Source organism: Platichthys flesus, chromosome 17 (assembly GCF_949316205.1).
Source record: "Platichthys flesus chromosome 17, fPlaFle2.1, whole genome shotgun sequence".
Taxonomy (NCBI): Eukaryota; Metazoa; Chordata; class Actinopteri; order Pleuronectiformes; family Pleuronectidae; genus Platichthys; species Platichthys flesus.
The window spans coordinates 6,001,760-6,027,355 of record NC_084961.1 but is presented as its reverse complement, the minus strand read 5'-3'; the positions used below and the strand labels follow the sequence as shown (position 1 = coordinate 6,027,355).

Here is a 25,596-nt window from a genome sequence, read left to right as displayed (position 1 = left end):
ATACGTTGTTAACCCTTGAAGTTAGAGCAGAGGCGGACAAAGACGTGCGTAAATAGAATACGACAAAAAGGCGACCGAAAAGAAACGTCCAGTAAAGAAAATCGTGGATTTCTCTGGGTTTGAACACTGGATTGTGTGTGTAGACAAGTAAACAAAACAGTTTAATGAAGAATTGTTTAATATTATATGTTAAAATTTTACATTTCTGCATTGTTACATCTGCATATCAGATTAGACCAATAAGATATAGCTTGTAAATTAATACACTTCAGAGGTGCGGGTAAGCTAGCTGTTACCAATTATTACAAGTCTTTATGCTAAGCTAAGCTACCTAGCAGCAGGCTGTATCTGTGCTCTATTTAATGAACAGACAGTGGAGTGGGGGAAATCTTCTTATCTTGGCAAGAAAGCAAATGCGGGTATTTTAAATGATCTGTTGATATCACAGGGTACTTGTGTAATTATGAACTGTATATCCAGTTTGATTTATACGATAATAAAGTGGCCTATCAATGCGCAGCACCAATTGCATCATTGAACAGAGAGAAACAAAGAGCAGTAGAAGAGGACCTGCCACTGGAGTCTAAATGTGAAACTGAATTATCCCTCTGTCTTCTCCCACAATGCAGTGCACCGGGTTACTGTACGTATGGAGACATATGGGCTCATCTAGCATTACTGTCACCCGTCATGTATTACCGTGAGGGAAGATGGCCCTGCTATGCCCCTCAAATCCTCTTAGTCAACATTTAGCTGATTGATTTTTTTTTCCGCCTTCTACCTCGATTCAGATTATCAATGCGATAAAAGCAGGAAGTTGTGTATTATTGATGTGGCTCGTGGGTTGGATGGATGGACGAGAGAGAGAGAGAGAGAGACGCATTTATGTTTCAGCGGTGTCCAGAGGGATGATATCAACGTGACGTTATTACATTTAAAAGCAGAACTGAGTGGAAAAGAAAAGAAGGATGTGGATGTGATTCAATCCCTTCAGCAAATAACCTGTTAATAAAGGAGGAGCAGTGGATTACAGGGAAATTAGACCTGTCATTTCTGGTGAGCGTGATCTCGAGGATTGTTCTCATGAAGATTAATAATGTGTCGGAGTCTTCAATCAAATAAAAGCTCCACAGATATGATATAAGTGCATCTGTCGGACATTGAATTTACAGTGCAAACACAATGTTAATTTCGCCCCGTGCCTTTTTAATCCCCACTGCCGGCCTCCACCTCCATCCATATCCAGAAAATACGATCAAGCAGGTTCCCCATAATAAAAGTATATATTCCCCTTCAGGGTATGAAGGCCGTTTAACAGACAAATCAGCTTTTTTTTTTTAAACATGTGGTTCAGCTTCACGTTGTGTAAGACAGTTGAGTCCTGAACGACTCTGTGCTATGTGTTCTGCAGATGGCCCCACACGCTGCTTCTCCCGGAGTGAATGCATATATCTCTGAGATGCTTCACGAGGCTCGGACGACTCCCTTCCCCAATCCTCTCCCTCTGAACTATACTAAATGATGACCACGGAGATTATGTATTGGTAATTCCTGCCAGGTCTTTAAAAGAAGGCCCATGCTGTGCGCTTAATGCTCGGCGGAGGGATTAGGCAGACCCCATACATGTGGTGTTGTGGCTGCATACCTCAGACTAAACCCAATCTGTTACAGATTTGGACTAAAGAAGAGAGGTGCATTGAGGGGGGGGGGGGGGGGGCTGTGCAGAGCGGTGTCCATGCTTTACTGTACATTCCACTGCATCTATATCATGAAGGATCAGAGCTAAACCTCCCTTTGGACGCAGTATTTTTATCTGTGCGTATTAGGACGTTAAAAAAGAACCTTGGCTTGTGTCAAGGCCTTGAGCTCCATTTCTCTTCTCTTGATTCTCGACTCTTTTTTCAGCATTTTTTTTTATTTTCCCTCTGTGGTCGAGGCAAACCCAAATCCCTCTGCAGTTCCCCCCTGAATGTGGGTCCAATTAAACACATATGTGGATTTTCTCATATCGAAGCTCATAAAAGGTAAACTCGAGCGATTTACATTACATTTACATAAGGAATGCTAAGTAACTACACGTGTGAGGTGCGAGCATCTCGATCACAAGCAGATGTTCGTCACTATTCATCATTCACTCACCCAAGGTGTTCTATTGAGCATGAATCTCATAACCAGATTGATTTTTCATATGTTGTATCATGTGTTTTATTATCATGATTATTATTATTACGTTGTAGTTAACTAATAGATGTGGCCCTGGGCACTTCATTAAACCATCGGGCATGTAGGACAAAAGGAAAAGAGTATGTATATATGACTATATATCCATATATATTACCTTATATGCATATGTGCATATATATGTATATATAGGCTACATGCTCTCACACATATATGTATTAATTTAATAAATATATATATATTATATATGTATATCTTAGTTACAAAACATATGTATGTCCGTAGTGTTTTTGAATGTAGCATGTATGTATGTGTGTATTCAAGGACTCTACTTATCAGTATCGCATCGTAGAACGTTCAAGTACGTCAAAGAAAAGTACATGAAATAAACGTATGTTAACAAAACCCTAATATACTTTTGAAAACAAAAAACAGCACGAAAAAATGCATAAATGCAAGAAATCCATCAAATCTAATCTGTAACAGTTTTATTAAAGACATCTTGGAAATTATGAATTATGTTTTTCAGTTCAAATCTTTGAAAGCCAATTAAAAAAAATCTATGTTTGTCAATTTCCTTAACAAATTGATGTGTTCAATGAAAAATTGGCTCAATTATGAATCTGTCTGAATACAAATATCCTGAGCATCAAAGTAGCTGCAGTGAGTTAAGATGAAGCTGGAGAAGTTGTGGCGATGTGTTGCTGCCCCCTAGTGGTGAAACAACAGCAATGATTCCGTTTCTTTTGAACAGGTGAGACACTGGATGAAGCAGATTGAGTTTCCACAAACAACAAAAAGAAACAGAAGGTGTTTTTGTAATTTAAACAGTTTGTATTTATTCAGTGTTTAATTCCTTGATCTCTTTTTTTCTTTTGCAAACATTCTGCCAGCAGGTGAAGTTTACATGGTTTTATACTGCTGACCAAAAGAAGCACTGCTCATTAACTTAAAATCAAGCAAGTTTAAAAAGAATCAAAGGAAAAAACTTGTTGCTGTCAGACAATGAACCAGTCCAACCACACACACACACGCGCATACACACACACGCACACACAGGCACTAATTAATTTGAAAAACAAAATAGCGATGCACAAACAGGACTGTGGAAACTAGTGATTATATGCAGCAGAGGTATAATTGCTTCTAATTACAGTATTGCCTCATTGTTCCTCTCTACCTCTAATTTACCACATTTACATCTCATGAAGACAATACCACTTTGGTTTCACGACTGTGAAAGTCAAGTCACGGCTGCAATAAAATATTCAGGACCTTTTTTATACTCACAATTGAATCATATATATATATAAATCGAACATATGTGAAGCTTTAAGCATTAAGGACATGAAGTGACAAGAGTAAAAGCTTCTATAGTAAAGATAACTGATAGTGAGGTGCTGTTTCTACATTAGCTTTATAAACCGACTCAACATAGCCGCTAAGTGCAAGCATCAAAGATATAATTACATATCAAGTGCTGGATATTCCAACACCACTTAAGCGATACATCTTGCAAAACCGCTCATAACAAAAATGTAAGAAACTTAATTACATTGCATATTTGTTGCTATAGAAACATTTTCTCGTAAAAAGAAAATTAAATACCAAAGAAAATCGCTGAGATGTCTAACCTTCCGCTCTAGCTGAGTAAATACTTCACAATTACCAATTACATTCCAAATAACCATATATGACCTCAGATCAGGCATCAATTGTTGTTTAAGGTGGGGACGCGGGGTTGGATGGTCACCCTTCTGACCGGCGTCTGATCTGCGTTGCGATTGGCCACCAGCTCCTGCAGCTGCAGGGCCCCTCCGCCAATGAAACAGAACGCCGGACACACCGGGCCGGAGCAGTCCACGTGCCCCTCCCACAGGGGGCGCAGGGAGTGGGCGTCATAGAAGGTGACGCGACCCTTCTCAAAGTCAAGGCACACACCCAGCCGGGGGGGCAGCGGGTAGGTGAGGCCCGTGGGTGAAGAGGGGTTGTTGTTGTTGGTGATGGGGTCTCGGACACCATTGCCGTGGTTGTTGTGGTGGTGGTGGTAGCTCTGCTGGGGCAGGTAGATCTTACCCATCCCCATGGTGAGGAAGCAGAAGGGGGGGGCGGAGTCCAAGGCGTCCTCTGCTCCGCTGTCATGGCCACTGTCCGGGTCGTAGCTGCAGAGGAACAGATAACACTTGGTCTCCTTTGTACAATCAGTTCTGTCAGGTTTGCTTCCACATGACTGCTCTACCACTTGTTTTCATGCACTCGATCTCATGTGACCTTGGTTGATGGGAGCAGTGTTCTTCCCAGTCTATAGCTGGATTAATATTTATTGTGACAATTAAATAAACTAATGATCAGTTTCAAACCAATTTATAATAAAGAAATTTGTTCCTTTATTTTCCCATTTAAACAAAAATATGATTTTACTTTAAACCTAATTATCATTTTCATGTTTCCAAATCATCCAAGCTACTCCTCACTCCACTTTCCACATGATACAGAAAAAGGGACTCGACCTCCACTGGGATTGACTGGACTATAACATTCTGCCATTATTCACCATTTCATATTCCGGCTACTCACCGTGGACTGGCCATGTCTTGAGGGAGGTGAAACCACTCCTGCAGTTTGGATTCCAAACCAACTCCCACCTGTTCATAAGACAAAATCAATCAATCAATCAATTGGAAATTCATAATTTATTTGTTTTCTTGGAAATTTTCAGATAACTGATCACTAAATCATGTAAAATACTCAACTAAAATGTACTTACCTTCACCAAATAAGAGCCTGGCTCCACTGAGCACGCCCAGTAGTGACGCCCCTGTGTGATCGCCACATCCCCGACCAGGAGGTCCGAAGTCAGGTGACAGGAAGTGAGGGCTTGGTCAGCGGCCTGCAGCAGAGAGAGGCCGGGGACGCTACGAGCCCCGCGCTGCTCTTTACTGACCACCAGCCGGTCAGCATGGAGACCCCAACGGGAATCCAGATAGAAGTTGAGCACTGTGATGGGGGACGCCACAGAAACAGGAGAGAGGGGAAGAAGACGTGAGGCTCAAAGACAAGACACGGGTAAATTCAGAAAGGAGGTTCAGGAGGCAGTGGAGGGAAGGAGCTGCGGATTCACATCAGAAAGCAGCGAGGAGAAACAAGGAGAATAATAAACGCTTGAGAGGAAAGACCAGAGACTGTAAATAAAGAGAGAGACGACATGACCGATCCCCAAAAGTCAACTAGAGCACTCCAGGATGTAGAGACGCCAGCGGTTGGAGTAACCCGCAAAAAGGTGGTGTAATGGGTAAAAAATATATATGTATAAATTCACGGGTACGTATAAAAAATGGGGCAAACCGAAGTGTGTGTTATTCTGAAGGCATCCGAAATGCTCAGATGACACTTCTTACTGCGAACTAGCTTCTACATAAAAATGGATGATTTAAAGACTTTTACTTTCCCAAGAAAGCAAAAAAGACAAGATGACAAAACCCGTATCCGGGATATATTAGCTTGATTTCTGTACAACGGGAGGAAACGGAGGCGCGTCGTCCATCTCTATTTACAGCCAATGGGAGAGGAGAGAGGAAACTGGGAGAAGGCATGCACGTCCTCCCACCAGCACTGCAAGAGACAAGCACACTGACCTATACACTGATGACTCAGGGAGTAAAACAGAGAAGGTAACGCAAAGAAACAGCACTCTCCTCCAACGGAGAGGTGGAGTTTAAGGAGGGAACATTCGCAACAGCAGGAAGGAAACAAATGGCCTCGGAACACAGAGACAGGAGGAATTCAACAACTTCACCAATTTAAAAAGCCCTGGATCTCAATCTGATCCACGTTGTTAAGTGCCAGGTCTTAACAACGTGCAAACCTCATCATCAGCGCTCGCACAGATCAAGCTATCGGGAGAGAGAGGGGTGAGTGGGCGGAGGATGCATGATGGGATGACCACAAACAGAGGAGGAGGAGAGAATCAATGGGGGGGGGGGGGGGGGTCGAGGGACATGAATGCACTTCTTACGTTCCATAGGAGGCGTGTAGGTTGGCAGCGTGGATGTGGCGAAGAAGAGGATGACAAGAACAAAGCTGTGAGATGGAAATGATGCACGAGAGACATATGAGGGAACAGAGAGTAAGAAAGTGAGGAGACGTGAGGACAGGTGGGGGAACAACTGAAAAAGAAGATGGGGATGGGTAGAAAAGAAAGAGAATGAATTATTAAGAGCTTCACAATGCTTTTTATTGTGAACGGTAAGTAATTGCAGGTGTGAGGAGATGAATGGCTCCTGGATGACAGCGACTGCAGCTCCGCTCTGTGGAGATATATCTCTCTCTCTCTCTTTCACGGAGCTCTCATACACTTTGATTTAAGTGGTTTTACGTCATCAACCGGAAATAACAGAAGATTCCTCCATATCTGTTTTGGAAGACTCGATACTTGTTGCAGGTGAGGAGGGAAATCAAAGTTCTTCCCAACTTTTGAGGTCCATCTTTCAAAAGGATTCACAAAATTAAATACAACACTACTAAAAAATTAAAGTCTTTGAGGTAATAAACAGGTGCAAATAAATATACATAAAAACTAGAGTTGTTATTTGAAACAGAAAAGAAAAAATGATCCCAGCTGTAATCATCCATGACATTTCAAATATGGACTTTAACTGAGCAAACTTTTGTTTGTAGTTCTTTTGAAACTACACTTCCCTTGAGGAATGAGAGGATTCAGGTGAACCAGGCTGTTTGTTGGCCTCATGTGTTCCTGCTCTAACAAACCTTTCTAGCATGTAAATGACAAGAAGGCGACTCTATACACCCCCCAATATTCATGGCCTTTTAATTACCTTTTGTAATTATTTGATTTCATAATGTACGAATCCTTCTACTCTTTATTATTTAGCTTTTTGTCTTTTCACATCAATATTTCATGTCTTAAAGTGCTCTTCACATCTTATTACCAGTGGATCTTACAAACTAGGGCAGAGTTTGACCTCTTGTCGTCCCCGTCTGTGTGCTGGGTGCGGCCTCCCCTGTGGCCAAGTCAAACTCTTTCTGTCAACTTGTTAATGAGGCTGACAGCCCGCTCACCTGGTGCAGGGGGGGTGTGCAGGTACACCTCCTCGCTGTACTCCCCGTACCCCGCCTTGTTGCAGCCTCTCACGCGCAGCACGTACACGCTGTCCATCTCCAGCCGGTCGATCACGGCGCTGGTCCCGTTCACTTCGTCCATTCGCTGCCAGCCCCAGCGGGCGGCGGACAACCCTCCTCTGATCCCGCCTCGGGACGCCCCCCCCGGCACCACGCCCCGGCGCCGATACTCCACGGAGAAGTGCCAGGCCGGCGCGGAGTCTTGGGGCAGTCGCCAGCAGAGAAAGAGCTGGTCGTAGGCCAAGGTGCGCTGGGTGTCAATCACTGGAGCCAAGGGGGCTGTGATAAGTACATTGAGTCACTGTTAGTAAAAATGCTCATATAAAGGTGTCAGAGTTCTACAACCAGCTTTGTTTTTATAACATTATCTCACTATATTTAACGGCATTGCAGATTTATATCACAGTGTGAGGCTACACCCATACTATTACGTTTTTAATGGCATTTTCAGACTAAAATGATCTCTATCCGAGTGACTGTTTTGGCTCCAGATGAGTTTACATCAATATAATGCTCCCTAACCTGTGACCACTCACATACACTGGGAATGTGCGTACCGGTGTGTACACAGGAAATGCAAGAATAATAGATGGTCTCCTGTGCACGTAATCAGTAACATTTAACAGTAACATTGTAAAATGCAGAATTTAGGTCATGTGACAAATCTAATCTAAAAGACCCAATCAGCGGGTGGTTGTGAGCGTCTACATCATCGTTTCCAAACTTTTCTGTTTCCACCCGTTCAGATTAAAATGCTTCCCCGCAATGCTTCCCAGCAGCGTTGCCAAAGGTCTCAGTTTTACAAAATGATGCTATACCAGCCCCATACACAGACTTTACCACTACATATTCTTATATATTTACATATTTATACGTATATATATTTTTCTGCTGTTATTATATATATACATTTTATATTTTATTGTACTATCAACTCCAGCAGCACAAGAACACTTTCCTACTGGACACTGACACAATCACATCATTGCATTCCATTCCTGTATCTGTAAATTTCTTCTCCGTATGTGATTTATGTATGTATGTCAGTGATGTGTTAAGTGTGCAAGCTACTAGATGATCTGAATTTCCCACAGGATTAATAAAGTATCCGTCTATCTATCTATTTCGAAAGATAGGACATCATTAAAAGCTTATCTCTCCCTCTTTCTCTTCCTCTTCACTCGCTTCTCTCCGTATCTTGTCTCCATCCCGGCCCACTCCCCTCCTCACCCTGGATGAAGTTCAGCTCCGTCAGGAGTTTGAGTTCTTTGGAGACGTCCAGCTGGAAGTGTCTGAATGACGGATCGGCAGCCAGGCTGAAATGCTGGAGATTCTCAATAGCTTTACTCAACCTGGTGCAGAGGGAAACAGGGGGAGCAGTGTTAGAAGATTAAAGGAGGATGTTCACATGAGGCCTCCATCAGGCTGCGTGGGAGGGGGACAGATTGATAAGGAGGCAGTGGAGTAGGGTTATTTTTAAAAGATAAGGCTGACATCATTCTGTATTTATTTCAACATTATCAAATTTCATGAAAGAACCCATCACATAAATATTTTTCTCAATTCTTTCCAACTTCCGTCACCTTCATTTCTCCTGAAGACAGGTTATAGAAATGTTGGTTTATTTGTGTAAAAGTGAAAAGTGATTCCCTTCAACCTGTAGAACTGTCGGGTTCAGAAAATCAAAACAACAAACAAAACTTAATTGTGCTATTTTCAGCTGCGGATGAATACTTGGTGTACTATGAGTTTTAAAGGGAACAGGACAACTTAATGTGAGTTAGAATTTTGGTGTAGGTCTTTTGTTTAGGAGTTTAGCTTATTATATTGGTATTATTAAATAATACATGTAACTAAAATAGTAAATTGTGAAGAGTTGTTTTTGATTTTGCAAAATGTATTCTACTTATTTATTAATTTCACACAAGACAGTGGAAGAAATGTAACAAGACAAAAATATAGCAAATAGTTGCATTAACACCCAAAGCAGCCAATCCCCTGTTCCCCTCCTCTTTCCTACATTTCCTATATCTCTGCACTTTCTGTTATCAGGAACACTTTCACAAAACGAGACATATATGATCCAAGGACTGTTCAGTCAAGACAGAGAGCGACGCCAAAGAGAAACAAATGGAGGACCTGTTATGAGTCTGGCGAGCAGCCTGCACAAAGCAGGGCTGGTCCGACTCTTTCAGTAGCTCCTGGGTGAACGCCATGAGCCCCGCGTGTTCCATCAACCCCCGTCTCTCCGCCACTTGAGCAGACAGCGCCTCGCCGCGTTTCTGCCGGGCCGTCTCCAGAGCCCCGGTGAGGGAAGCGTGGCGCTCTGCCAGAGCGGCGGTCAGATCCCTGATGCTCTGGGCCAGCTGCTCTCGGGCGGACACGCTGTTTACCTGGTGATGAATGACACAGACGGACGGAGCTCAAGCATCTGAGGACTGTAACAGCCAGAGGATAATAACTGATGCACTTGAGGGATGTTGATTCATTCGAGTCATTTTTCCTGAGAGAAGATTCGCCGAAACATTCAGCGTTTGAAGTGCACAGGAACAGATGAAATGAATTATCTCTGCCAAGGAGGGTTGTGTGTCCACCGCTCCCCGTTAGTTTGTTTGATGGCTGTTCAGTTTTATGTTTGTCACGATGACTTGAAAATAACTAAATGGATTTCCACGAAACTTGGTGGAAAGATTGAACATCCGCGTCATGAAAGTTTGGCACAAATGTAGACCGATGGGTCAAACAGACATAAGCAAGTTAGGATTTTGTTTTTACATTATCACCAATTTTCAAAGGGAATATTTCATGGATCTTTATGAAAATCATCAGGACTGTTTGGGGAACTACGGTGATTGGTATGATTTATGTAAGCGTGTAATTTGATCTAGTTTTCTTGTTTGTCATTTAAAGGGATTACTCAAAAACTAGTGCACCAAATCAGGAAGGCATCAAATTTGACTTCATCTGGGTTCAAAGAAAACCCGAAGAGCAGAGCTTTTTTATTTTGTGATGAGCTGTCCAAGTTACTGAAAGTATGTTTGACACAAAAGGGGAACCTCTGTTATTTGTGTATATTTATCTGATGACTGGTGTCACCTCCACATTCATCAACATTTCGGCCCTATGAGTCTTAATCACCTCGGTCTGGGTGATGCCGCTCTCCAGCTGGGTAATCTGAGCCAGAACTGTGTCCTGGTTGGACAGAATGTAGTTCATCTCTTTTGTAATCTTCTCCTGTGAAACGACAAGTACACAGCAGACAGCTTAATTGTCACACACATCATTACACAAACTCTGCATTGAACCATTTTCTGATCTACAATCTCTGAACTCTGCTGTTTGTCTCCGGTACACTGAAAGCTGCTATGGATCATTCATATGACTACGGACTTCAATCTTACTTTTATTCATGTTGCAGGATATTGAGTGAAAGCGAGTGGGGTTGAGAGTGGTACCTTCAGGGCTTGGTAAGCCTGGACCACGGGGAGCACTTTGTGTCCGGTGTGGACGCGGCGCAGTTTGCAGAGAGGGCAGAGCAGCCGCTGACACGTCCGACAGTAGAAGTGCAGCTTCTCCTGGTCGTGCTCTGGACAAGTCAGAACCTGAGGAGGAGAGACAAGTTCAATGTGCACGAATGCTGCATGTTTTGCTGATGTTATATTGCCTAATAATAATAATAATGATTATGACTTTTTTTATGGACTACACAGTCGCCTACATCTATAAAAATATAGTATAAGTCAATTTAATAATGAATAAAGTTATTAGTTCTAACCTTTGTAAATAGTGCCATTTCAGATTGCTTTTTGTATTGTAAAATAAAAATGTCTCTCATCCCATTATCCATGTGGATGAACAGGGCGTCCCTCCCTGTCTCACCTTTGGTCTGAAGTTGAGTGTGGGCTGGATGTGCTCGTGCTGAGCCCGTGGCGTCCCCCATGGGTGATACAGCTTGAAACACTCGTTGCAGAAATTGCTCCTGCAGTCGGCGCAGCCCTTCGTGGCCTCCAGAGCCTGAGGAGGTTTACAGAACTGGCACATCACGGCCACGCTGCCCAAGCTCACTGTGTGTCTGTATCTGGTGGAGGAAGAAATAACACAAAGATTCTTTTAATCTTTAGACATGCAGCGGTGCCTACATTACTTATTTCATCAGGAGAGGACTGATAAACACATTTTTGGAAACAAAAACTGCAAAAGAGCATAAAATGTTTCATGAGGAAAAATTTAAGGAAAAGCAAAACTTAATGGTGTGAAAATGTACAACAAGAGAGGGCTACATGTCCAGTGTGAAAGAATGAGTATTGAATAGGTGATAAAGTGACCAAAAGCTACAAGACAGGAGAAATGCACAGTCAGCGGGTTTAGCTAGAGTGGGCTGCAGTGCATGCTCTGCAAGATTAATGAACAACTCAGCTCAGGACTGAACTCACACCTTCTGGTGTTTGGACCAAGTCGTCTTTTCATTTGGCCCCGAACATCATCAGCACTGTCAACACTACTGTGTGTGTGTGTGTGTGTGTATGTGTGTGTGTGCGTGTGTGTGTGTGTGAGCCACCCACCTCTCAACTATACGCTCCAAAGTGAGGTTGCGCAGACAGTCGGTGAGACCCTTCTCTCCCAGCTCCACGTCCCGGCCACAGGGGCCACAGGGGAACATCATCACCAGGGCTGGGCCCTCCTTGCGCCGACGACCTCCAGGCGTCCCGTACCCCGGAGACCGAGGCATGGATGGCGACGGTGGGTGGGGACCTTAATCCAAGAATAGGGAAAGCAAGTTGTTGGCAGGGACAGAAAATTACGATTTCCCTCATCATAAATTTGAAAAACGAACATGTAATCCAAATTAAAAACCAATGCAGTCACACATGTTTATCTCTGCCTGTGACCTCACCTGATCGCAGCACGCGGTCAATGGGTCGCTGTTCGGCTTTAGGCGCAGGCCGGCGAGCCTGGCGGGGCGAGCGGGTGTTGGGTGTGGAGGCCGGGGAGTTGGGCTCTGGGGGAAGCTCGGGAAGCGGGTAGCCACTTGCCACCAGGACCTCGGAGGCACACATGAGGCAGACGCTGTGCTGGCATGGCAGGACCACGGGCTGCTTGACGATGTCTTTACACACAGGACAATGCAGCTCGTGCTCCAGGCTCCTCATGTTAGACTGTGGGAGGAAAAGAGGAGACAAAGTTAGACTAAACCACATTTTACCTCCTATGCAAATGTCAGTTGAGTGCATACCTCCATAAGAATCCCCTTGAATTGAATTAGGCTACACCAGAGTGCACACACAGATATCAGTTCTTTTAATATGCCAGTTTTTTTTTTTTTATTATCTTGCATTATGCCCTGGGAAATTGGTGATTTTAATCTGAATCCCTCTAATTAAAGAATATTCAATCCGACCAGACACTGAAAGCCAAGAACTCGAAGGTTTTGAGCTCAGTAGAACCAGAAAAGAACCGAGATCCCTATCCAGCCTACTTACAGTTGAACTATAGATTCAGGGTCATAGGAGAAAGAGATGGATTGAGAGAGAGGGACGGGGAAAAGGGAAAACGTGTGTCGGACAAGTTGACAGCAGGCATCGGACTTCTTAAATATAGATAAAGATGTTAATTATTCAACCCCTGCACATGGTCCATCCCTTCCATCAGCACACTGCAACATCAGTATGTTTTTTTTCATCCCATCTTTCTTTAAGAGCGTGGTCTTTCAGTTTAAGAGCAGGATTTATTGACTTTATGTTTGGATTCTGTCAAGTTCTCACTCAAAACCTCAGTTGCACTCTGCTTGTGCTTAGATTTCCACTGCAAATGCAAAACGTCTGAATGCAAGCTCATAGTTTGAGCACAAGCAGAGCAAATCTGAGCACAAGCAGGTGCCATGTGAGTGCAAGCGTCGGGATTTGAGCAGCATTACAAAATCTGAATCAATAAGTCCTCCTCTTAAACTGAAAGACACACAAACAAAGATCTCATCCTCAGCTCTACTCATGCTCGGTTGAATGTAAAGATGGTTTGATGTATTATCATGAAACAGGACATTAATCAGCGCTGTTTGATGATGGTGAGTTATAGTTTCTTTACCTCAATTCTGAACCAGCAACCTTCCCTTTCTGTAACCACAGGGGTCAGAGCTGATGGGACGAGTCACAGGCTGCGACTCGAGAGCAGCTAGCGTGTCCCTGTCCCGCTCAAGGACACGGGTTTGACAGGAGAGGACACAGCGGCTGTTGCAGAAGCCTGTGACTTCACAACTACAACTTCTGTATGTCACAGAGAAACAAGATGGTGAAACCACTCAAATTTCTTAGTGTGCATTCAGATTTTGTGTTGAGACAATATTTCCCCAGTGCAGGATGAGGAGTAAGTTACATTTCTTATGGATTTTTGACATTTTTACATATTGGTTTTGTGCTGTTGACACACCTCAACGTGAAACCTTAACTGTTGCAGCACCTCTGACACAATGATTAAACTTCAGAAACCGGGAGGAGACAAAGTGACGGACTGTGCTGCAGAGGGGATTTGGAGATTCTGTCACTGCTGTGATGTGGAGTGAAGTGATGCAGCATCAGCAACACAAACCACCACTGGCTCTGTGTTGGGCTTTGCAGAATCAGGATAATGTGCACGGGATCATGCACAGTAAAATCGCTGCATGTCCATTTCAGAAGGAGAATAACTCACACCTAATGCAGCAGAATGGTGAGACTGATACACACAAGGCAATTGAGCAAACAAGCAATGTCTTCCCAGTTTACACAGGCACGTTATACGCAATAACCCAGTTTCCCAGTGGGGCTGCATGAGGCTGCTCCCTCTGTGTCATTCTCCAATGTCAACTCCGGCCTGTCCTTTTCACTCCTCCTGTCGCACATTCAGGCGACAACTGCAGCTCCAGCTAGCTGTTAACAGCACCGCGCACTGCAGGCCCGCGTTGTGCGTCTGAACCCGGGTGGCTGCGCACTGCTCAGAGCCGAGGCCGGAGTGAAACCGCGCCGCAGCGGACAGCTCATCCTTACCTTCACCTGGAATCTGGGCGCCATGGCAGCAGAGCGGGCTACGTGCACGTTTCCCCAGCATCAAGACAGCGCTGCCTCTTGGATGAGGAAAAAAGGGGAGGGGTTTTCTAGCCATCCCCACCTCCCCTCCCTCCCTGTGAAAGCAGCGGCAGGAAGAGAAGCTGCTATGGTGCATGTGCGCGAGTGGAAACCTGTAGTCGACCCCACCACACACCACCGCTGCCAATTATTCATATCACTACACCTAATAACGACCGAGGCTTTTACGCACGAATCTACACACACACACACACACACACTCACACACAGAACGTCTCCTCCCTCCCTGCATCAGCACCAGCAGCCAAAGTCTCCTGCATCCCGTCTCCATGGAAACGAGCATCCAGAAGAACAGACAGAAAAAAAACTAAAAACCTGTGATTTCAGGTCTGCTTCTTTACTTCTTTATTAATAAAACACTTCAAAACACCCTCGTATGTCTCATCAAAGAGAGCAGATGATTGTTGCTCCCCCTCTGGTGTAGCCCATTGAAAGAGGCGCTCCGTGCAGGACCTCCATTACACCAGGAAACACAACCATTCATTTTCTAAACCAAGAATAGGGGATAGCCAGTTATATCGGTATTTATATCAAAGCATATTCCGTTTGTTTTTACCATGTCTTTATTCTGGGTGCAGATTAAACATAAATAGCCGGAATATAGGCCCTTTTTTTGGGGAACGTGAAACCCGGAGACGTTGCATCCACACACCGTAAATGCCGCTCTCCGTGGAAAAATACAGGATGAATCCATTATAACCATAAAGGTCTATTTTCGAGGTGTAGTATATGTAAAGCGACATCAGAGAAAACACGTTGTACTCACACTGATGCGAACCAAAGCTTCCATCGTCGACGCGACTGTTTTTAAATCCATCTCTGCCATTTTAAGAAAACAGCTCCCCCGTGTTCATCACCTGGATACAAACCGAGTCGTATCTAGGCCACAGGCCATACGGAACATATTAATAACTCCAGAAATGTGCAGCTTTGATCCGCTAGATAATAAGGATCGGTCGGTTTATCCATCTTTACCCATTTTTACGCATGGGGGGGGGGGGGGGGGTAAAAAAAGGGGCTGACAAACATCAGCTTCTGGGAATAAAAATACAGAGAAGAAGGCGCCGATGGATAAATGTGATGTGAATGTCAGTGTGTGTCCACGGTGAATATTAACAGATGCCTGTAGCTGTGTTCCTCACCCAGACATCCCGCCCCCCACCCTTACCATCCCGCACCGGATGCCTTCAAATGATGTGGCACACACACACACACACACACACACACAGACACACACAGCAGGGTGAGAGATTTATGTCATCGGATGGGAGAAGCGATCTGAGTCCTCCATCTGAGAGGAAACGTGGATCTCCAGGCAGTGTGTAACTCAGAACCGACATCAGCAGCCGTTTATAGTGATTCATAGGCTGCATGGAGGCAGAAGAGCGGCTGCAGCTCCAGTAACATGTTCCAGGTGATGTGGAACAATAGTAACTCACATTTCTGGCTCTAGCTGGTGAACCCGAGCCTTGGCTGTACGGTTTGATTGATCTTACCTGAAGCTAATCCGATATCAAAGTCAGAAACCTGGTTTTGGAAAGAAATCTGTTCCTGGTTGAGAAGAAGCACAAGACTCTTGACAGCAGATTGAGATTTTATTGATTTTATTGTATCAGTGAATAATAGTAACAGGTAGAAGCTCTTCCAACAACTTTATGCACTTTTGGGTTGTTTTATCTTTGACAATTCATCATATTATATAAACTGATCACACATATCAAATAGTCAGACTCAGAGATCCAGTAAATGGCAAAAAGTACAAGTATAAAGTATAGCTTAAAATGAAAATACGCAAATGATGTATGTGTGTGTTTGTGTCTGTGTCTGCGTGTGTGTGTGTGTGTGTGTGTGTGTGTTTGTGTGTGTGTTAAAGCTTGTAAACTAACAATTTCCAGCCAGTTGTGTTTATTATACATTCAGACCATCATTTGTAATACTGGTCAATTCCACTTGGTGGCGCACATAAGGCTAAATCCAATTCAATCAATTACAGTAGAAACGTAATGATAATTTCATATAAGACACAGCATCACAATCAAATTGTGCAACAACAAAATGATGGGTCTGTGCATAGGTATATACACATAATTATGTTATAGCTGCAACGAACATATATTAGTGCTTCAGTTTATACACATCAAATCAAATAGTAATCTGTCTCACTGTCACTACACGTGCTCTTGACATTAAAAAACAAAGCAGACGAAGGACACTTGTAGCTTTTATATTCAAATATGCACTTGTCTTTGCTCAAGGTTGACTCACAGTCACGTTGTAATGCCATGTTTTTACCACAAGATGGCGCTCCATCAGAGAGTTGAACAGAATGAGTAAAACAAGAAGAACATGCATTAAAGATAAGAGTAAAAAATAAAAGTCTCTAAAACTAATGTTTTAGGGTAGTAATTTTTTAATTTCCAGCTTTATTATAATGGGCAGTTTCAATAAGGTATATATATAATATAACTAAAGTACTGAAGCAGCCTCTATCGATCCAGAAAATATCAAATTAAAAATGAGAATCATATCAATAGAAATGTGTTGTGTTCTGTTTTGGTGTCAATCCTTTGATCACATGTGTTGTGAATCACTCACTGAGGGACAATAGCTTCTGTTTAGTGACGTCCCCTCGTATTGTGTGTTAAAATGCTGTTGATTGACTTTCCCACATTATCTCCAACTCACTCCCCCACTCTTCTCTTATGATAGATACACTTCTTTGATTATTCATTAGCCAAAATCCAAAGTTTACTCAATTCGAATCTATTATATCGTTTTTATATTCTTAACATATACACATATAAGTGTTTATACTAAGACACCCCAAAACAAATATACATGCATACAACGTTTCTCAAAGTTATCTTTAATATAAGAAGGAGTTACAGTTTGTAAAAGTGAGTAAATCTACACTTTTCTTCAGTGAGTACTTTGCTCTGTTTGTGTTGTTACCACCCAACACCGTTACAGTCAGAGCGGACTGTTCATATCTGAGTCTGACTCACACTCAGACTCACGCACACACTCACACATACACACACACACACACCGCAGTCTGGGCGTCGCCTCGCTATAAATTCATTGCTTGACTTTTTCCAAACTTCTGTACCTTCCCAGCTTCTCTGAGAGACCACGTCCCAGCTCTGCACGGTAAGATCCAACTCTGCTGCTCCTCTCTGAGCTCCGACGCTTTCAGAGGATTATCACAAACACTGACATGCCTGCAGGGAGAGTTAGTTTGTGGAAGGAATGTGTTGCAATAGTTTTCCATGTCCACCAGTCACAAGTTTTCTAAAGGGAAATATTTCCTGTCTGTGGAATTATGGTTAGTTTTTTTTTTTATCCAGACTTCAACTCGGACTGACTTGTTTTTATGGACTTTAGGACTAACCCTATCTAAGAATATTATCAGATATGTATACGATTCTTGCATGAGGCTAACACACTAACTGTATTCAATTATTTAATGTATAAGATTCAAAAAGTAGGATAATACATGAGTCGCTCGCTGGATGCAAATCTTATTTTCTCCAGTTGGACTTTATTTGACTCGAGTGAACACACTCCTTGGAGTTGTGTTAGTCCATCTACCCTAAGGGCGTGGTTGGACGGAATCCTTTTCTGCATCAAACTTCACATTTTTGGGGAGTTGGTGAATTCAACTTTTTTCTAAAGTTTTCCACTCCCATTCTCTCGCTTCTTTTTAACCGTTGAAACTCTACAGAAACGAGACACAGTGATTTGTGTTTTGTGTTTTTTTAATCATGTGTCAGCACCACTGTGGTTATCCGGGCATTTTTTCTTACAACTTAATAACAGGTCTTATCTCTGATGAGCATTACTCATGCAGTGGGAAGGGTGAGGGCAAAGTATTGTGCTTCTCCTTCATGCATTAAAAGCAATAGAGCACTCCTTTTTTCCCACAGTATGGAGCAACAAACTAAGAATCAAGCTAATCCACATGTTGACAAGTTTTCATTTTACTTAATTCACTTCATGAGAGAACACTTTCCTCTCTGAGAGTCATTTGAGAAACCGCCAGTCACTTTCCAAAGTTCCCTGAGGTCTTGTTTTAAAGTTTGGCCACTGAAGGTTAACTGTATGCCATCAGTGATCCTGATCATCACTTTCCACTTTATTTCAACTTGTTCTTTCCAGCCTAAAGACCCTTCAGGAACCATGCCTTCCGAACTGGAAACCGCGATGGAGTCACTCATCAAAGTGTTCCACCGTTACGCCTCAAAGGAAAAAAACACCACCACACTGAACCGGCGAGAGCTCAGAGAGTTGATGGAAAACGAGCTGTCCAACTTCCTCAAGGTGAGAGAGACGACCGACGGTATGTTCTAGATTCCAACGCATTCCTTTCTTGTCATATCCCTTCATTGCTGTGTTCTCATTGATGCCCCCCTCCAGAGTCAGAAGGACCCGGCTGCTGTCGACAAGATCATGAAGGACCTGGACACCAACGGAGACGGCCAGGTGGACTTTGAGGAGTTTGTGTCTCTGGTTGTCGGACTTTCCATCGCCTGTGAGCAGTGCTACCAGTCGCACATGTGCAAGAAGACCAAGAAGTAAAAGGGGCGAGAGGAGAAGAAGCCACAAAGAGCCTTTCAAGTTGTGTAAAGATAGTTTTGTCCATTAAATGTGCTGAAGAATTTCAAACCTCTTGTGTCTGTTGTGTGTTGATGTGTTTGTCTTTGATCAAATTTCTCTGAATATGAAGCCCAGGTCTCTTCTCTGTTTAAATAAATATATAAAAATGAACACTAAGCTGCATCATAGCTCTTTCCCAACCCTTTGTTTTGTGTTGATTTCCCTCCTGGGCGAATCTCATCACAGAGATCATTGTATACTTGCATAGTGTACAGACAACACTGGGTGTGATAATGAAATTCCCACCTGTATTTTTATGACTCCGACTGTATGAACGGGCAGACAGGCCTCTCCCTCTCTGTTCGATAAAGCCCCGGCTTATCACCGCTCTGAGGAATCTGCAGAATGCTCTCGATGTGCACACACCTCTCTGTGAAGGTGATGTCGTAAATTGATAGACACATAAACAGAGAGATTAGATGTCTTGGTGCTAACTGAGTGAAAGTTTGCTGCGCTCTAGTTTGTACCATTGGAGCAGGACGAATAAAAGTGGAGCGTCTGAGTCACAGGGCGTCAGGATCACCACTCTGTTATTTTTTCCACCAAATTCTTTTCATTGTGTTTCATGTTGAAAGTTGGATAACACCAGAGAGAGGAACAGGAGAAAGCCCCCCCCCCCCCCCCCTCCCCAGCCTCACGCCCCCACGCCTCCTGCCTCTCCCTGAGCTGCACCCTGACTCTGTTTGCTCTAAAATAAAGTCTTGCAGGCACCTCTTCTCCTCAGGCTGACGACTACTGAGCTCCACCAATCAAATGCCTCCATTCCAGATGTAAAGGGGTTGGATTCTGGTTGATCACTTGCCAAACAAGTAGGGCAGACTTTCCACTGCCTGTGGAGGGCCTGCCTGTGAGGCAAAGTTTAGGGCATACAAGGTCTCATGAAGCTCATGAGTCTTCTGCACATATCCTTGGGCAGAGTCTGAGTTTGTGGCAGATCAATGTCCATGGTAACAGAGCAAACAGACACACTCTGCTAGGCTACAACACACTGTACTGGTTTTGTGTGTGTGTGTGTGTGTGTGTGTGTGTGTGTGTTTGTGTGTGTGTGTGTGTGTGTGTGTGTGTGTGTATGTGTGTGTGTACGTGTGCAGTTTGTATTCAGCCCCCACTTTACACAAGCACCACGCCCATGTGACCCATGAGCACAGAGCCGGGAATTCCTACTTTTGCTGAGTGTTTTCTCAATACCCCTCTTGTGCAGCTTCTCTATTCACAGAAGTATGATTCACACAGTAGATGTATATATATATATATATATGCTACGTGTATATCATATAGCCTAAAACAACACTAGCATTATTTGATAAGATGAATTCATTTCGCAAAAGCATGAAGCAAGAGACCTGGCATTGAGCTGTGACGACAGTGAACAGGTCGAGACTTGCTCCCTCAGTGAGGACACCTCCTAACACAGAAGACCTCTGTCACCACATGATTAATGCTGCATCCGGTTCTCAAGTCGTTACTGGCGGAGACCTGAACTGATTTAAATTCCGAGATAAGCACACATTCACCGACCCACACCACACCTTTGTTGGACTCATGCAGACGGAGGGAACAGCCCCTCTCAGTGGACATTCTGCACCAATGTTCTGAACACATCAGCCCTGAATGTGAGGCTTGTGGCTGTTTCCATTGGTTCTGTCATCCGACTGTTGTGTTGGTGTAGCTTAAAAAAATGTCGGAGTGCTTCATTGTCTGTTTATCTGTTTCTCTTTTGCCGTTGCTTGGATGTGAGATAACAGATACAGTATATTCACAGCTGAAAGGATATGGAAAAACCCTCAGGATTATTATGATCAATATGGCCCCAGCTCCTATAGGATAAGTGGTATAGATGATGGAATTATTATTGTCATTGTTATAATTGTACAAACTCAGACAGGGCAGTTTCATGAACTGCAAGTACATGTAGAAAGTATATCTAAATGTTTAAAAAAATATTAAATATATATATTTAAATTAGCAACTCTAACAATAGTTCTTTTTCGTCAAAATCTTCAGGGGAACTCTTTTCTGGGAGGGCAGACTGCCGTGTGTCTGCTTCACCACTAGATAGTGTGATTGAGCCCCCAATTATTGGCCTTGGATATTTGATCCTTGTTAAATCCGCTGCAGCTGTGTACTGTAAACAGTCTCATGTGAATCACAGCTGGAAAAAATAAGGTTTGTGGTCTCCATGGAGATGCCTTCTCCATGGAGATTGTAGTTTATCACCGTTCTCCATGGAGAAGGCATCTGGAGAAGGCATCTCCATTGAGACCACAAAAGATGGGAGGGGGGGAAGGAAGGAGTTTGACTGCTTAATTTCCACACAGTGAAAAAAAGTAGTGCAATGGAAAAACAAATCTCAGATTGTGTTTGCGCTACAAAGTCTGTTAGAAGAAAACATGAATGGTGGTCATCTGTGATCTGTTCTTTAATTTAAAGATGTTAATTAGAGACCAGAGTAAAAGCACCAGGAGCAAAGAGGAGAGCACACACACACACACACACACACACACACACAAACACAGGGTTGCCAGTGTTGATTTTTGTCCTCTCTTTTTTCAGGTCTCTGCAGCATGATTCACTCGCTTCACGGACATGACTGTGAGTCACGGCCTCGACCACAAAATTGCAAGGAGGACTGGACCCGTTGACGACCACACCAATCCAGGCTCACTGAGTCACTTTTAATTCCAGAATCCTGTTTATCATAAACAAACCAATAAAGAAATAGCAGAAAAGGTTGTTATACAAACAAAAAAAACAGGAATTAGCTGGGACAACATATACTTGAAATGTCTTGTAAAACAAAACTGTGAAAAACAATGCATTTGATTTAAAACAAACATGCATAACTGCTTATTTCGTAAAGCAGTCTTAAAATAAGGAAGAACATTTTATTTTGGGTTTGTTGCACACAGATAATGTATATGACAACACTGCAAACTGAAAAACGAAAAGGGGAGGTCACGATTCAAGCCCTGTGCTGATAAGTAAATAGAACAATAATAGGTTCTTAGTCGGAAAATAACTATCATTTTTTGTGTTTTTTGTTTCATGACCTCCCTGTAATTTTCAGAAATATGTGTTTTCAAAGATCAAGGATAAAAAGAATGAATAAAGAATGAACAGCGGCAAGCTTTAATGTTCCCACTAACGAAAAGTAAATATTAAAGTTTCAAGTTTATTGTCATATGTACGTTACCACACGATCAATGGTAAAATGAAAGCAAGAGGACAATTCCGCTCAGCAGAAAGAGCAATGCTATAAAATCATACATAGAGTAAAACATAAGAAAAGTTTTAGAAAATCGATATGAGATCTATTTAAATAAAATAAAAATAAAACTCCTCAAATGCATTCCACTAAAGAATATAAAAACGTTTTCAGAATGTTGTATGAAGTTTTTTTTTTAGCTGTAATAAGCATTAAAAATTTGTGCTTTGAAGAGAGTCAGCCTTAATGTTGCATCACACTGCTGCTCTTTATTCCACAGTCAGCTGTGCTATCCGCACTGATTTGAGATTCACATGATCTTCAGATCAAAACATCGATGAAGTTACGGTGATAAACTACAATCTATGATTATTTAAGCATTTCCTTCCTGAATGTACACATGACAGTGTTCTGCAGTTCTGTTGTTAACATAAATAAAAATGAATCATATCAGTTTCCCTAACAATGGACCTAAACAATCATCTGTTGATGATTTCCAAGCAACAATTGTTTCTAACAGAGAGAAGACGTGTCACAGGACACCAGAGGCAGAGGGGTGGTGGAGGATGAGAGGGACCCTGTGGAGCTCTATGGAGGGAGGGACGATGGGTGTGTTGATGTATAAAGCCTCCTCTGCCTCCATTTCCCAGTCACTCCAGCACCTCTCAGACTGATCCTCACTCTCCAATCTCCGTAAACCTCGACCTTTGGTGAGTAGAAAATCTAAAAAAAAGTTTTTTTGATTGTTGTTTTGTTGGTTATTTGTGTGAAATTTCTAAAATCCATTAACTAGCAGCTTTGTGAAAACTTTCGAGCTGCGACTCCTCGTCATTACTTTGGAACGATGCAACAGTCATGGGTCGTTTTGGCTTCAGTGACAGTTACTTGGCTTCAAATGTCCTTTAACTGTTGTATTGCACATTCAGAACCTTGTTGCATTTCGGTTGCAAATAATTGAGTTGCATACAAATCAAACCTCTGAGCAGTGGGGCAGTTTGTCTTCCTCCACACTTCCCATCTGTTTACAGACCCTCAAATGCCACAATCCCTTCCCTGGAGACAAAGCAGCACAGTGTGAGTCAGACCTGCAGCCAGAACCGATTCTCTTGGGTTCGTGGAGTCAGTGGAAAAAAACAAAACACTTTTCAGAAACAGATGTCCTGCATCACCACAGGGACTTTAATCAAGTCTTGACCTGCTTCTTTACCCACTTCAGTGTAGTTAACCCGCAGAGAATCAACTGTTGCTATAACAATGTCCTGTGTCACTGGCCAGAGATTCTGTGATACAGACCGGTGACATCGGCAAATAAGTGTGGTTCGGCCCCTGGTGGAAACTCAGGGTTTATTTTTAGCCAGCCCCATGGAAAAGTCAGGGGGAAAACACTGGTAGAGACAAAAGCAATGATGTCAACAAAGGAAATTAGCATGCATTCCATATCATTTATGCACATAGATATATAGCCAATAATGTTGTAGAAGGAGGAACAGAGATAACGGCATAATAGTGAAGCAGACTTTGGAAAAAGCATTTTAACCAAAACGATCTGTTAATTTCCTGCATTCCTCTCCCCCCTGACAACACTCCCTCCAGCTATCGAAATAAAGAGCGCTCTCTCTTTGCAAACCAAATTTGATGGCAATATCTCATGATCCAGTTTAATTTGCGTGGATGAAAGAGAACAGGTCTGGCCTCGTCCTCTAGATGGAGCAACAGGAGCTTGGAATGAGATCACGGTTCTCCTGTTTGGTTTGATCTGAGGACATATAATAATCTGAGCTGACAGTGCAATCAACACAGAGACGTAACGTATTTCTGTCCTCTTGAACCAGGTGTCATCATGTCTGAAGTCCAGCAAGCCATGGTCCTGCTCATCAGCGCCTTTCATAGATACTCTGGCAAAGAGGGGGACAACCTCTTCCTGAGTAGGAGCGAGCTGAAAGACCTGCTTGAGAACGAACTCAAAGAAATGCTGGGGGTGAGTGATTTCTGAGAGTCCAGTGATAATCCATCCTTATGACTGATGGGGGGCGATACTGAGAACTTCACCACAACTAATGTCTTCCAGAAGCAACATGTTTCCTCACGTTTATTCTCACCCACAGAAAGCCAATGACAAGGCCGCAATTGATCGCATCTTCAAGGACCTTGATGCAAACAAGGACAACAAAGTTGACTTTGCAGAGTATGTGTCTCTGGTGTGCAGCCTCACACAGATGTGCCACGAGTTCTTCGTGACCAAGAAGCAATAGGGACCCGAGCGCCACCTGGAGGCCAACACAGAGAGGTGCCTTTCTGTGAAACAAGTTTCTCTAGCAAGCTGTTCTTATAAAAGAATAAATATATACTAATGCTTGAAGGTACTGAAGTGAAAAAAAATGTCAAAAGAAAACTTAAATAAATGTTTTTTTCTTCTTGAAACTCTGAGTTGTGAACTTTGTGACTGCGTGTGCTTATATTGGACGGTTGCACAAACAGGTCAGCGCCACAATCTGAGCAGGTTTATGAGGTCTGACCTAAACGCTTTCAGTCATTTTGTCTCCAAGTCTTTAACTCATACATCTGGATTTACTTCAGTGTAGGGACAACACAAGCATAGGATACGACAGGAGGGATGTACAAAGACAAATGGCTGCAATGGTGAGTCAGGTTACAGGGATAGTTCACCCAAAAATGTGAATCACTCATTATCTACTCACCACTATGATAAAATTCCAACTCGAAGCATCATCATTTGCACCATGTTTTTAGTCTAAATGTCCCCTGTTATCTTCAGTCAATATCGATAATTATCACGTTAAAGGTCAGATTATTAAGTTCAAACCCAGAATTGGCTCGAAAGGTTGTGGTTTTAAACTCTTGTTTATGAACAGGGAATGGTAAACCCTTGATAAAACAAGTAAGAGGTGGATCACTGAGCTTCCACCAAACACAAGCAGTACTTCAATGTTCAACCTTTGTTACATTGTTACTGATGAAAATTATATTGCAATAATCATATCATTGATATGGTTTTATGGCCCCACCCTAGTTGCTCATGTCTTAGCATATGATACATTTATCAAAGCACAGGCAGCTTTTAAAAGAAGAAATAAAACTCTTCCTGTCAAGTATTATATATGTATTTAAGCTTTCATTTAATTTCTCTGGAAGAATGCTAATTTGGAACATTCTGTTCTGCAGCAGTGGTAAGCTTTACCACCAAGATTATTTTAAAAACCATCCTACAAGTTTCATTTTGAGCTAATAGAGAGGAGGTAATTTCACAGATTACTCCAACTTTAATTAACATCAACA

The 25,596-nt window shown here is 42.8% G+C and overlaps 3 protein-coding genes across 5 annotated transcripts; 2 read left to right on the top strand and 1 right to left on the bottom strand.

The window, feature by feature from the left end:
* Positions 1 to 3,022: 3,022 nt before the first annotated feature.
* Positions 3,023 to 15,287, bottom strand: trim46b (tripartite motif containing 46b). Of its 2 annotated transcripts, XM_062409158.1 has the most exons (12): positions 15,205 to 15,287; positions 12,215 to 12,476; positions 11,883 to 12,072; positions 11,200 to 11,398; positions 10,776 to 10,922; positions 10,459 to 10,554; positions 9,460 to 9,713; positions 8,551 to 8,672; positions 7,261 to 7,599; positions 4,949 to 5,178; positions 4,759 to 4,826; positions 3,023 to 4,343 (listed from the first exon to the last, which is right to left on the bottom strand). In XM_062409158.1, the coding sequence occupies exons 1-12, from the start codon at positions 15,262 to 15,264 to the stop codon at positions 3,893 to 3,895; spliced, it is 2,418 nt and encodes an 805-aa protein (XP_062265142.1). In that variant the 5' UTR covers positions 15,265 to 15,287; the 3' UTR covers positions 3,023 to 3,892. The 2 variants fall into 2 exon arrangements, with proteins under 2 accessions (XP_062265142.1, XP_062265143.1); XM_062409159.1 differs by lacking the exons at positions 3,023 to 4,343; positions 4,759 to 4,826; positions 4,949 to 5,178 and adding an exon at positions 5,567 to 6,347.
* A 2,151-nt stretch (positions 15,288 to 17,438) lies between these two features.
* s100a10a (S100 calcium binding protein A10a) lies at positions 17,439 to 19,103 on the top strand. The gene is made up of 3 exons (XM_062410487.1): positions 17,439 to 17,588; positions 18,597 to 18,758; positions 18,855 to 19,103. The coding sequence occupies exons 2-3, from the start codon at positions 18,618 to 18,620 to the stop codon at positions 19,014 to 19,016; spliced, it is 303 nt and encodes a 100-aa protein (XP_062266471.1). The 5' UTR covers positions 17,439 to 17,588; positions 18,597 to 18,617; the 3' UTR covers positions 19,017 to 19,103.
* Positions 19,104 to 22,884: 3,781 nt separating this feature from the next.
* On the top strand, positions 22,885 to 24,714 carry LOC133972024 (ictacalcin-like). 2 transcript variants are annotated; one of them, XM_062409201.1, is made up of 3 exons: positions 22,885 to 23,009; positions 24,132 to 24,277; positions 24,405 to 24,713. In XM_062409201.1, exons 2-3 carry the CDS (start codon positions 24,140 to 24,142, stop codon positions 24,549 to 24,551), a joined length of 285 nt encoding a protein of 94 aa, XP_062265185.1. In that variant the 5' UTR covers positions 22,885 to 23,009; positions 24,132 to 24,139; the 3' UTR covers positions 24,552 to 24,713. The 2 variants fall into 2 exon arrangements, with proteins under 2 accessions (XP_062265185.1, XP_062265186.1); XM_062409202.1 differs by lacking the exon at positions 22,885 to 23,009 and having other exon boundaries at positions 24,134 to 24,277; positions 24,405 to 24,714.
* Positions 24,715 to 25,596: the final 882 nt, after the last annotated feature.